Genomic DNA, 13,339 nt, shown 5'->3' with positions numbered 1-13,339 from the left:
ATAGAAGAGTTAAGCCCTGACTATAGTATTTTGTACTTAAAAGGTTAGCAGGGCTGTTTTAGAGTTTGGACCAAGCTTGCCAGATCAGCAGATGGTCCATGATTATGATTATATGCATCAATAAAATGAATAATCTTTAACAAATGTAAATTTGACTTAACTCCAGGGTTTAAAAAAAAAGATGGACTTTAACCCACTTTGCAGTCTGCCGGCCATGCATGATATTTTGATACACTTAAATGATGTAGGATACATAATATACTAACATATATGTTAACCAACCTAAAACTGTAGAGAATACTACTGCTACTGTCCCGTGAGCATAGGACAAAGTCTAAGCCACAAATAAGTTTAAGTCAGAAAAAAAAACTTTATGGACATGAACTGAATACATAGAAAGATATTTAGTAACTTTGTAATATTAAGAAATAGCCAAAAAGAATGCACTGAAATACACTACCATGTCCCCTTTAAAACAACCTATAAAACTTTTATTTTCAGCACTTGGACAGCGCTCTAAAAGACTGAAAGCACACTTGAGTTTGACCAGAGGAGTCACGAAGAAACTACCATGATGTAATGGATGGGGTTCCTAGCGTGTCAAGTCACAGTAAGGAAGCAAGCAAGGAGAGGAAACGGTCTCAACTTAATGTGGTAGCTGGGTCTCGTCCTCTATCACATCAGCCAATATGTCTGGAAGTGAAAGTCTCCTTAGAAGCTACGCTAACCTTTCATGAATCTACTAATCTGTTGAGAGCATTATTTACTCTGAAACTGAAAGCTCTGCATTCACAAAACAGACACAGATATACTCACTCACTCACTCACACTCTCACACGTAGATACACAGACACACAGACACGAACATTTCCGACAGGACATAATTGTTAGCCTGACTTACCATGCCCCTTTTAGCCTTTGTTTTGCCTTTCATAGTAACATCAAGGAGGTGATGGTATTGAAGGAAATCGGAGTGGGGTGGGTGGGTAGCCAGGCTAGTCCAGTGTGACGCTGCCGCGTGGTGTGTGTGTGTGTGTGTGTGTGTGTGTGTGTGCGGGGACACTGTGATATTCAACGGAGCAGCTAAGCTTTTTTTGTAGCCTTTGTGTCATTCACTTAACAACCAATCTCATTAGCTGGCAGGCTACAATGGGCTGAATTATTTTCTGTGTAAATACACCACATGGTGACCCTCAAGGTAAGACCTCTGAAGGTCTTTTTAATCACATAAAAGATGGAATCCCCCCCAAAAATCAATGGCCAAAAGAATGAACAGATTGCCCCTAAAAAAAGAACTGAATAAAACATTGTGTGGAAGATATTCAGTTTTAGGTGTGAGGTAGACAATTTCTGGTTTAAACGATCATATCATGACATGGTTTTATGTATTTAGACACATATGGTTATAATTATATGTTGATGAAGTTCAGCATATTTAAGTATGTACAGTATGTATGTATGTGTGTATGTACTGTATGTATCTATGAATCTATGTGTATCTATGTATAGATCTGTGTATGTATCTATTGATTTATGTAGCTATCTATATACATGATCTATGTATGTGTCCATGTATGTAATGTATCTTTGTATCTGTGCTTTAGTTTTTTTAGTTGTTTTTTTAACATTGCACTTTATATAATGACTGTATAAGCTGTTACAACATTCAATTTTGATTCAAATTTAAATTGAGTCCAAAACTTTTAATTCTCAAGTAGCTTACAAATCATTGACATTTTTTTTAAAGAAATATGAAGTGAAACCATAAGACAATAAATTGTCAAAAAGACAAAAAGGCTGGACATTTTTGATAATGTTCTACACATTTTGCTTTTCTTTTAGCGATTTCACTGATGCTGTGTTTCTAGAGCAGCAGACCTATAATTCCTTGCAAAATGAATTATTGTAAGTACTTGCAGTCATGACAGCTGTCTATAAGCATCAGGGACGTGTCTATTGGCCAACTTGACCCTTGTTAGAAAACAAAACAAAACACAAAAAGAGAATAGTGCCTGGGACTGCCGTGCAGGGTCACTGGAGATTTTCCAGACAAACACAGAACAGGGGAGGGGAGGGGGTAAGAATAAAAAGGACAGGCTCAGAATCTCATTTTAACAGACCGCACACAATCTGGGCTCCCACAGAACTATCTCTGCCTGACCGCTTTCTATTTATCCCTTATCAGTGTTTACCAACCGCTAGTTTTCTTTCATTCACACTGTGAGGCAGTTCTCTTACTATCAGTCAACAGCTGACACCGTGGAACAGCCTCAAAGGCAAGAGGAAGGGATCAAAACTAAACCAAAGCTGTTTAAACAATACAACAGAGGAAATAAATTCATAAATCCTAATTCTTCCCAACCCACAAGGGTACAAGCAGATCCTTTATAGTTAGGCCAACAAACAAAACCGCAGCCAATGAGGTAACATTACAATCAAGGTAATGTTAAAATATATTTTGAATAAAAAAGAGCGGAAACAAATCCCATGTAATTTTAATTAGGGACATCGCTTATAGCTCCAACATGTCAAGCACTAAAAACGATACATTTTACATGTATTCTCTTTAAAAATAATACTACCTGTTCACTTTTCAGTTAATTTATTTCTAGATAGATCATATATGAATATATCAAATGATCTGAGTTAGGTTATACAACATTTATAATATCAAAGTTTTATATAGTATTTCAATATTTCGTATTTATCACTAAATACTTATCTCATAGTCCGCATCAGGAAATATCTAGCAACTGCTACTTCACAGCCAGGAATAAATGTATAGTCTATCCCACTCAGATCCACAAGAGCATTTTAAACATATATAGCCTTAAGTACATTGATCTTCAGAGGATTAGTGCTTTATCATTATACAGAATCCATTATATATACTTAAACCATTGTGGGTTTTATATTAATTTGATATAGCCAAAGCACAAATATGGGTTACTAAACATCATATTGGCTGAAATCCTATACATATAGATCTATAAGAAGACCTACATGACAATAAAACAGAGGCAGAGCCTTCAGAAAGTATTCACACCCATTTACTTTTTCCACATGTTGTTGTGTTACAGCCTGAATTTAAAAGGGATTAATTTGAGATGTTGTGGCACTGACCTACACACAATACCCCATAATGTCAAAATGGAATTATGTTTTTAGAAATGTTTAACAGTTCATAAAAATGTGAAAGCTGAAATGTCATGAGTCAATAAGTATTCAACCCCTTTCTTATGGAAAGCCTAAATAAGTTCAGGAGGAAAATGTTCTTAACAAGTAATTAAGTTGTATGGACTTGCTCTGTGTGCAATGATAGTGTTTAACATGATTTATGAATGACTACCTCATCTCTGTACCCCACACATACAATTATCTGTTAGGTCCTTCTGTCAAGCAGTGAATTTCAAACACAGATTCAACCACAAAGACCAAGGAGGCTTTCCAGTGGCTCGCAAAGGGCACCTACAGTATTGGTAAATGGGTCAAAAATAAAAAAGCAGACATTGAATATCCCTTTGAGCATGGTGAAGTTATTAATTCAACTTTGGATTGTGCATCAATACACCCAGTCACTACAAAGATACAGGCATCCTTCCTAACTCAGTTGCCGGAGAGAAGGGAAACCGCTCAGAGATTTCACCATGAAGCCAATGGTGACTTTGAAACAGTTACAGAGTTGAATGGCTGTGATAGGAGAAAACTGAGGATGGATAAACAACATTGCAGTTCCTCCACAATACTAACCTAAATGAAAGAGTGAAAAGAACGAAACCTGTACAGAATAAAAATATTCCAAAACATGCATCCTGTTTGCAATTAGACACTAAAGTAAAACTGGAAAAAATGTGGCAAAGATATGAGCTTTATGTCCTGAATACAAAGCGTTATGTTTGGGGCAAATCCAACACATCACCTCACTGAGTACCACTCTTTATATTTTCAAGCATGGTGGTGACTGCATCATGTTAGGAGTATGCTTGTCATCTGCAAGGACTAGGGAGTTTTTTGGGGATAAAATAAACGGAATAGAGCCAAGCACAGGCAAAATCCTAGAGGAAAACCAGGTTAAGTCTGCTTTCCAACAGATATTGGGAGACTAATTCTCCTTTCAGCAGGATAACAACCTAAAAGGCCAAATATACACTTGAGTTGCTTACCAAGATGACATTGAATGTTGCAGGGTGGCCTGGTAACAGTTTTGACTTAAATCGGCTTTCAAATCTATGGAAAGACTTGAAAATGGCTGTCTAGCAATGATCAACAACCAACTTGATAGAGCTTGAATAATTTAAAAATAATAATGTGCAAATATTGTACAATCCAGGTGTGCAAAGCACTTAGAGACTTACCCAGAAAGATTCACAGCTGTAATCGCTGCCAAAGGTGATTCTAACATGTATTGACTCAGGCGTGTGAATACTTATGTAAATGAGATATTTCTGTATTTCATTTTCAATACATTTGCAAAAATGTCTAAAAACAGGTTTTCACTTTTTCATTATGGTGTATTGTGTGTAGATGGGTGTGAAAAATAATCTATTTAATCAATTTTGAATTCAGGCTGTAAGAAAACAAAATGTGGAATAAGTCAAGGGGTATGAATACTTTCTGAAAGCTGAAAAATACAATTTTGGTGTGAATATCAGTTTGGCCCAAAACCAATCACATGCAGCAAAAAGGTTAATTCAGCATTGTTATAACAAATACATACTGCTGTTGTACATTTCAAATTCATTCCCAATCATACACGAATAGAACAGTTTTTTTGGAATTCTGTTCAAAAGTTAAGTAATTAATTACATTTATCCTTTCACCAGCTGCTCAACAGCAGATGGAACATTTCTGAAACCTTGCTGAATTAAATCCACATAATTCATTTTCATGGATTAACTAAGTGAAGTTTGATTGTGGAAAAACAGGTAACAAAATATATGTTGGATGGACACTGAACGCTGAGCATTTTCTGCAATTATTTTATACTGTAACTATTTTCTGCCTGCAGTGTTTCACAGTGCTCAACAGTTACTTTCTCTATATTTGACTTGCTCTTCAATCTAATTTTTGAAAGGTAAAGTGTGCTCTTGTCTTGAATAACTATTTGAATCTATTTGTTGAGTTATGGAGAGATTTGTCGAGTGCAAAGTGACAAAGTTAACAAGTCACAGGAGGGCACTTGATATCCCATAGAACAATCAATGTACCGTCATAGAACTCAACTTAGCAAGCTTTTCACAAAGAAAAAAACGATATGCAGCAGTGGAGTTTGTCATTTCACCTCCCCCTCTGGACAACAAAGTCGTTACTCTCTAGGTACCATGGACAGCTCCTGTTGTCATACAGGAGTGCGGGCAGATCTAACATTACCCTATTATGTAGCAACTGACTTGCTTGGAGGAGGAAGGGGGCTTCATAAAGTACAGCAAGAGTGTAGAGGGGAGATTACTGTTTACACTACAATACCATATCATCCGGAATCTTTGTGTTGTTGTAGCTGTGGTATTGCAAGAGCATGTAAAGAGACTATATGATCATGGTCTCAGTGGTTTGTCTCAGTTATTACATGTCTCTAACTCGTTTTATTGGACATACCTAACTTGAAAATAATTATTATATATGACATGGCGTAATGGTCTGTATACCTCATTGCCTTTTTAAAATATCACAGGTCAAATGGGATTCAGGGATTTGAAGTTGATAAATAGATCATTTTGTTGTTTGTTTTATTTAGTATGGTTTTTCAATAACAGGATACAAAATGTAATATTTGAGAGGTCTGTTCTAAACTGTTCCAACAGGAACATGTTGTTTAAATGACAAGCTGGAATGCTTTTTTTATTCTGCATGCTTACTTAAGCTTAACAAAACAACGTAAGGTGCAAATAGAAAACTACACAAACAAATATATAAATTTTTACATCTTAAAAAAGAAGCTGACGCAAATTTACTGACTACTTTAAGGATTTTAATCCAATTAAAGTCTTCTAACCCGCACAACACGTTACGCCTGTATGTTAATTTAATCATGTGTACTAAGCAAAGGCCTGTAAAAAATCCTGAGCTGCACTAGTTGTGTGTTTCTCAATACACAACGCACTTATCAACCCACCACTTGTCTTGATAAAATCCCTACCTACAGTATGTTATGAAAAATGCATAAATTGTCTTCCAAATTATCCCTTAAAATATTCTCCTAGCTTTGCCCTTCCAAGGCACAGTCCTAAGTCTATTGATAGTTACCAGTAAATGATCAACTTTGCAACATCCATCCTTCCTACTAAATCAACAGTTTCCCTGGAGACCTTGGAGTACTGTGTCTCTTCAGAGTTTGTTCAAGTGTAAGGTATGGACCATGTATGCCACCGCAAAGTCTCAATGAACACGTATCCCCGACTATAATACAACATTTAGAATACAACAGGATTCCAACAAACATTCATTCAACTTTTGTCTTAGGTTACCGTCGTATAAAGTCCTGCTGTACATAAGCTGAGTCTAAAGCCTAAATAAAATGTAAGAAACGGTTTCAACAACAAACTCCCATGTTACCGGAAGGCTAAGTCAAAGTTGAAGTGCATTACGGCTCGATAGTCGTGTGTACAGCTGTCACTGCGAAAGCCGTCCAGCACAACCTGACAATGCTTTGTCTCTACACACATTACTAACATGCGTTCTTCTAAGACCGTAGCTTATACTCTAGCTAAATTAAACACACAGCATTTGTGTAGACAGCATCTAATGTTATCTGGATGATAAAAAATAGGTCATACTTCTTAAAAACCAGGTTGAGCCATATAATCTCCTCTCTAACAGTCGGAGACCTGAGCAGAAGCTGTTTTCCACTAGGTTTTCTAAGAACACAGAATCATCCTGTGTTTAGCAGAAAAATACTTTCTTGAAGTGCACAATGTATATTATTTGTGTATTCATATCGTAAAACTAGTCATAGCAAACTCATTTAACACATTAGTAGTCATCTGTCAAATAGCTTTATCCATGTGCATTAACTGTAAAACAGTTATAGACGGTATATAGCCCTAACAGCTTTTGATGAAGTCATATGACAGCGTCAAACATCAAGAGGGTAAAAACGCTCGTCTTTCACATGCACTCACAGTCTACGATTGATGTCAATGACAAAAACAACTGACCACCAACACCAGCATAACCACTACATTATTATTATGGAAAATAATTTGACACAAACCTACTTCTATGATCCAGAAAGTTTGATTTCCCCCCAGTCGCTTGATGGCCGAGCTGGTGCTGTGTCTTTGAAAGGTAGTCCCCAGGAATATGACATACTGTGCCTTTGACAGCCTGGAGATAAGCACCTGCGTTCGGGTCCCTTTTTACGTCACACCTCCCCATTCACAGCCCTTCAATATGATGCACATTTGCACATCAACAGCAGACAACCCCCTCCTCATTCTACTCCCACATCCGCAAACACACAAACAGGCGCACAAGGAGGCAGATGCAGGCGTTAGCCCTCCACACACACAGTACACTACACACAATCACACACCACACACACACGCGCGCACACACACACACACACACACTGATTTATCTTCATATTTTTTTTCTCCTTTTTAATTTCCACCCCTTATATTAATGCTTCTAAAACTTTCACTTGCTTTGTCATAGGACTGAGTGGGGCATATGCTCTCCCAAGCTTCCCATATATCACTCATCATGCAAATGAGCGGGAATGTCACTCCTCGGCAGCAGATGGCCAGGGATGATAACAATGGCTCAACAGACGAGTTTCAATGTCTGCGACTTTATCGCTACGGCAACAACAACCAAAGTATGTCATGAAAGCCTTGTCTGTTAATTTGATTTTTTTCCCCCCTTCTGTATCTTAGTACCTGTCTGTCTTTTTTTTTCTTCTCCTATTTGAATGAATACCCCTTTTGTCCTAGCCCTTTTCTGTTACCGGAGAGGACTAGCTATCAGTAAAAGGCAGGGACCTGGAAGTGATGTTTGGTGACTAAGGAAGGAAGGCTAGCTGCTGCATAGCAGATATTTAAGTAATTCGGTGTAATTCCTCCCTGTAGGCCATGTCAGCCTCCTGAGTTAGCACATGCATTAGACAGGCCTGGATAGAGAGAGAGAAGGGGGAATAAAGAGAGAGAACAAACGCAGTTCTTACAAAAGCCCCCCAGCCCCAGCGCCAGTGATGTCACCCGCGTCCTGCTGACTCCTGTTAATACAAGCCCCCATAGCAGAGAGTAAACAGTGGAAGCGTTTAGCAAACAGGGCCAGATTACAATGACAAAAGGAAGCCACACTTCTGGGTGGAGCCTGGGGCGGGAGGGGAGGGGCAGGAAGCAGGGCGGGGGGAGGGGGGTTAGTATGGGGGTACGGGGCCGTAGCTTAGCCTTTCAAATAAGTGATACCCGTAAGGGGCCTCTTAGAGATGCAAGCATCCCCTTCCCCAGCTGACAACAGGGGCCACCCAAACACGCTTATCTCTAGGTTGTGCCGCTCCAGTCTCTGGGGAGAGACGTGTGAACACCATGTGTAATAATAATGAATTTTCTGTGCTTTTTTGTCATCTGCGAATTTTGGTTATGCAAGGCTGGGGACTTGAGGATGGCTGGGGTATATCATTACTTAAGGTTTGGCAGTTGATCATCAACTTGTTTAATACCTAATTTGAAAGTCTAATTTTGTAACTGTATTTCAAGAGCCATTGGTACATGCTGAAAAGAGGGACTGCCAGAGTACAGTCGTGTTCCTTTTGTTCTTTCTTTTGCATCATTCCTGTGAGATGGTGGTTTAGAAAATATGAAAGCATAGAGCCATCACTTTAAAAATCATATCAAATAATAAAAGCATGTTCCTTTCTTTCCTTAGCCTGATGCAGACAATCATAGTGAAAGAACATCATAAGCATTTGCCCAAGAAAGTACCGATTACTTCATGTCCTGAACTACTGTAAGACTGTTGTAATGTGAGAATAACACATCGATCAAATAAAACCCTAAAAAGGATCAACTTGTCAACAACAATCCTGACAAAATGAAAACCATTACAGAGGACAGTGTAGTAAGACCAGCAGTTCGGTTTTTCACAAATTCAGTGGAAGTCTAACGCAAACACGCAAAAAATATGCTTTGTCCCTGATTAATCTGCAAAAAGGTTTATCCCAAAGCCTACAACATGACCCGTTAACCAGCCTATAGTGTTTTCAAAACTATTTCATCAAGAGGAAATATGCACAAAACTGGGGGTGAGTTAGTGGAGAAATGAAAAGAGGAGTGGGTTGGAGGAAATTACATGTCAGACAAGGGTTCACATTTCAAAAGTCCTGTTCGTGTTTATAGAAAGTGTTTGATTGCATTCAGAAAAGTATTACAATTGGTCACATCTGTGTCTAAAAGCTTTTCTGCATTCTGCTGCAAATTATGTTAGCAAAGAAGTGAAATGTCAAAGCACCCTATTGTTTTTGAGCACCATACAGGCTTTGTGTAAAACCTACAAATACACTATATATACAAAAGTATTTGGACACCTCTTCAAATTAGTGGATTCGGCTATTTCAGCCACACCGGTTGCTGACAGGTGTATAAAATCGAGCAAACAGCCATGCAATCTCCATAGACAAACATTGGCAGTAGAATGGCCTTACTGAAGAGCTCAGTGACTTTCAATGTGGCACCGTCATAGGATGCCGCCTTTCCAACAAGTCAGTTCGGCAAATTTCTGCCCTGCAAGAGCTCAGCCGCGAAGTGGTAGGCCACACATGCTCACAGAATGGGACCATCCGAGTGCTGAAGCACGTAGCGAGTAAAAATCGTCTGTCTTTGGTTACAACACTCACTACCGAGTTCTAAACTGCCTCTGGAAGCAACGTCAGCACAAGAACTGTTCGTCGGAAGCTTCATGAAATGGGTTTCCATGGCTTGAGCTGCCGCACACAAGCCTAAGATCACCATGCGCAAGGCCAAGCGTCGGCTGGAGTGGTGTAAAGCTCGCTGCCATTGGACTCTGGAGCAGTGGAAACTCGTTCTCTGGAGTGATGAATCACGCTTCACCATCTGGCAGTCCAACGGACGAATCTGGGTTTGGCGGATGCCAGAAGAACGCTACCTGCCCGAAGGCAGTTATAGCAGCAAAGGGGGGACCAACTCCATATTAATGCCCATGATTTTGGAATGACGAGCAGGTGTCCACATACTTTAGGTCATGTATTGTATAATGTTTTCCATTGTTTATTTATTTCATGGTAAGAACCATAAATTACCTTTATGAGGTCAACCAACCTTTTCACGTTTTATCTCAATTCAAATACAGTCAACTACATGGCAAAACAGAGCTCTAGTTTTCACTCAATACAACAAAGTAGGCATTAATATTCTCCAGTCATTAACCGGATATGTTAATATCATTATATTCTAAAATAAAGTGAGGTTAATTTAAGATAAAATGCTTCATAATTGTCCTCAAATAAGATGAATAGCCAATCACCACCTCCTGGTTTATAGTGTGAACCCTGTAAACTCATCCGTCTGCCATTGTGCAACCACTTGATGCCTTGTTCATCACAGAAAGAGTCACATAAAAAGACTGGTACATTAAATAAATAAAATTTGCATATGCAAATATGGAGCAACAAAACATAAGTGCATGTTGTTGACATAGCTCCAGGATGTGTAACTATCTTTATGTTGATGTCAACAGGCAGGGAAGGTTTCTTTGAAAATAAACAACATTTTCCACGGGCATCATTATCTTCACTGCATGTCACTACATCGCAGTTAAAGAAACGATTAGTACTACCCGACAGCACCCTTGGGGAGAACTAGTGTATAACTGTGGGCGACCTTACACTATATTTTAAAGACGCACACCCAATGCTTAATCGAAGCCTCGTTATATTATGTCGAAGTTACTGCAGTACTGCAAAAGCTACATAGCATAACTGAGGGATCTGCTGTGATGGTGAAAAAGTGTGATTGCAGACTTTTCCCGTACTTTTCATGTCTTTCTTTAAGTTGGTGTACCATGGCCTACAGAAGCTCTGTAACAACTAACTGACACTTAAACGGACCGATTCCTTATCAGACTAATATCATGGTCCTGATATTGAGACCACTAAGGACCACATTGGTCTGGGTGTCAGTGCCCAAAATGTCTGGATCTGTGACTCGGCACCCAATGTTCTGCTGTGGGTCTGGACTAATGGTTCTGGACAAGATGGTTTTAGTAGTATCTAAGTTCATGGTTAAAATATATCGCCCAATACCTCCTCTGACCAGAGTTATGTGGCCAAGAAGGAATGATTAAACACACAAGTGCCAGGGCGCCTTGCTTCCCTAATGTGTGAGCCTGTTGGGCATGAATGGATAATATTTAGGAATAATATGCCTTTTCTTGCTGACTTTTTACAGTGGTCTTGGTCTGGATCGCATTTCAACATTTTAAATGGTCTTGAGATTGCCACAGTTTTAAAACACTGGGTCTTGTTCTGGGTCTGAGTATAAAGAGGATGGGTCTTGTTCTGGGTCTGAGTATAAAGAGGCTGGGTCTTGTTGTGGGTCTGAGTATAAAGAGGCTGGGTCTTGTTGTGGGTCTGAGTATAAAGAGGCTGGGTCTTGTTCTGGGTCTGAGTATAAAGAGGCTGGGTCTTGTTGTGGGTCTGAGTATAAAGAGGCTGGGTCTTGTTCTGGGTCTGAGTATAAAGAGGCTGGGTCTTGTTCTGGGTCTGAGTATAAAGAGGCTGGGTCTTGTTCTGGGTCTGAGTATAAAGAGGCTGGGTCTTGTTCTGGGTCTGAGTATAAAGAGGCTGGGTCTTGTTCTGGGTCTGAGTATAAAGAGGCTGGGTCTTGTTCTGGGTCTGAGTATAAAGAGGCTGGGTCTTGTTCTGGGTCTGAGTATAAAGAGGCTGGGTCTTGTTCTGGGTCTGAGTATAAAGAGGCTGGGTCTTGTTCTGGGTCTGAGTATAAAGAGGCTGGGTCTTGTTCTGTGTCTGAGTATAAAGAGGCTGGGTCTTGTTCTGTGTCTGAGTATAAAGAGGCTGGGTCTTGTTCTGGGTCTGAGTATAAAGAGGCTGGGTCTTGTTCTGGGTCTGAGTATAAAGAGGATGGGTCTTGTTCTGGGTCTGAGTATAAAGAGGCTGGGTCTTGTTCTGGGTCTGAGTATAAAGAGGCTGGGTCTTGTTCTGGGTCTGAGTATAAAGAGGCTGGGTCTTGTTCTGGGTCTGAGTATAAAGAGGCTGGGTCTTGTTCTGGGTCTGAGTATAAAGAGGCTGGGTCTTGTTCTGGGTCTGAGTATAAAGAGGCTGGGTCTTGTTCTGGGTCTGAGTATAAAGAGGCTGGGTCTTGTTCTGGGTCTGAGTATAAAGAGGCTGGGTCTTGTTCTGGGTCTGAGTATAAAGGGACTGGGTCTTGTTCTGGGTCTGAGTATAAAGAGGCTGGGTCTTGTTCTGGGTCTGAGTATAAAGAGGCTGGGTCTTGTTGTGGGTCTAAGTATAAAGAGGCTGGGTCTTGTTCTGTGTCTGAGTATAAAGAGGCTGGGTCTTGTTCTGTGTCTGAGTATAAAGAGGCTGGGTCTTGTTCTGGGTCTGAGTATAAAAGGCTGGGTCTTGGTCTGAGTCTCATTGGGTCTTCAACAGATCTTAACTCCATGTCTGATAAGCAGACAAACAGACCCGCCTACAAAGGCCAGGGAAGCAGTGGTTCCCCTGGGATGGCCAGGCAAAAGGATGACCACAAACAATGGCAACAGGTGTGTCTAATGGCTTCTGTAACGATGACGCTGATGAGCAGTAGACTGTCTTGATAGGAGTAATAATAAGTAGCATCCGGCAATGCATAGCTTACAAATTCGCCTCCATTTTATAACCTATGATCTTTAGCAGAATCTCTGCAGACAGAGTTGGATTGCTTGTACTTGTGCTCGAAGGTCAGTATTATCAATGCCAAAATCATAAGTCTTAATTAATTAAACACAAGAGTCTGGCACAATGTTTCACCTTGATAATTGTTGTTGACAAATCAACACTGACCCTTATTAGTAGTGCAGGGGTCCGTGTTAATAACAGCCGTTTACAGCAGTTTGTAAGACAGCCACAGCTTTTCATGATGCCTACACAGAGAGAGATACACTTGAAAATACAAAAATACTCCCATTAATGTGGTTTACAATGTTTTGATTGCGCCCAATACAGGAAGCTTGCTGACGTGAATCAGAATGCAAATGCCCTTTTGAGCAAAACAAAGAAATTGATTATCAAGTAAGTTTCTTCAGCACAAGTAGCTTGCTTTGAGTGATTAATGGGCTCGGCCATTGATTTCCTTTTGTTTAGATCATTGTTAACTTTCTA

General features: G+C 39.7%; 1 protein-coding gene across 1 annotated transcript in view; it reads right to left on the bottom strand.

The window, feature by feature from the left end:
• Positions 1-13,339, bottom strand: part of LOC120020659 (suppression of tumorigenicity 18 protein-like) — a 49,600-nt gene that overhangs the window by 31,351 nt on the left and 4,910 nt on the right. The window contains exon 2 of the mRNA XM_038964364.1: positions 11,456-12,478. Coding sequence (XP_038820292.1) covers positions 11,456-12,478 — 1,023 coding nt within the window. The remainder of the gene's footprint in view (positions 1-11,455; positions 12,479-13,339) is intronic.

Source organism: Salvelinus namaycush, chromosome 25 (assembly GCF_016432855.1).
Source record: "Salvelinus namaycush isolate Seneca chromosome 25, SaNama_1.0, whole genome shotgun sequence".
Lineage (NCBI taxonomy): Eukaryota > Metazoa > Chordata > Actinopteri > Salmoniformes > Salmonidae > Salvelinus > Salvelinus namaycush.
Note: the sequence above shows the minus strand (reverse complement) of the source record. Positions and strands in the feature narration are given on the sequence as shown.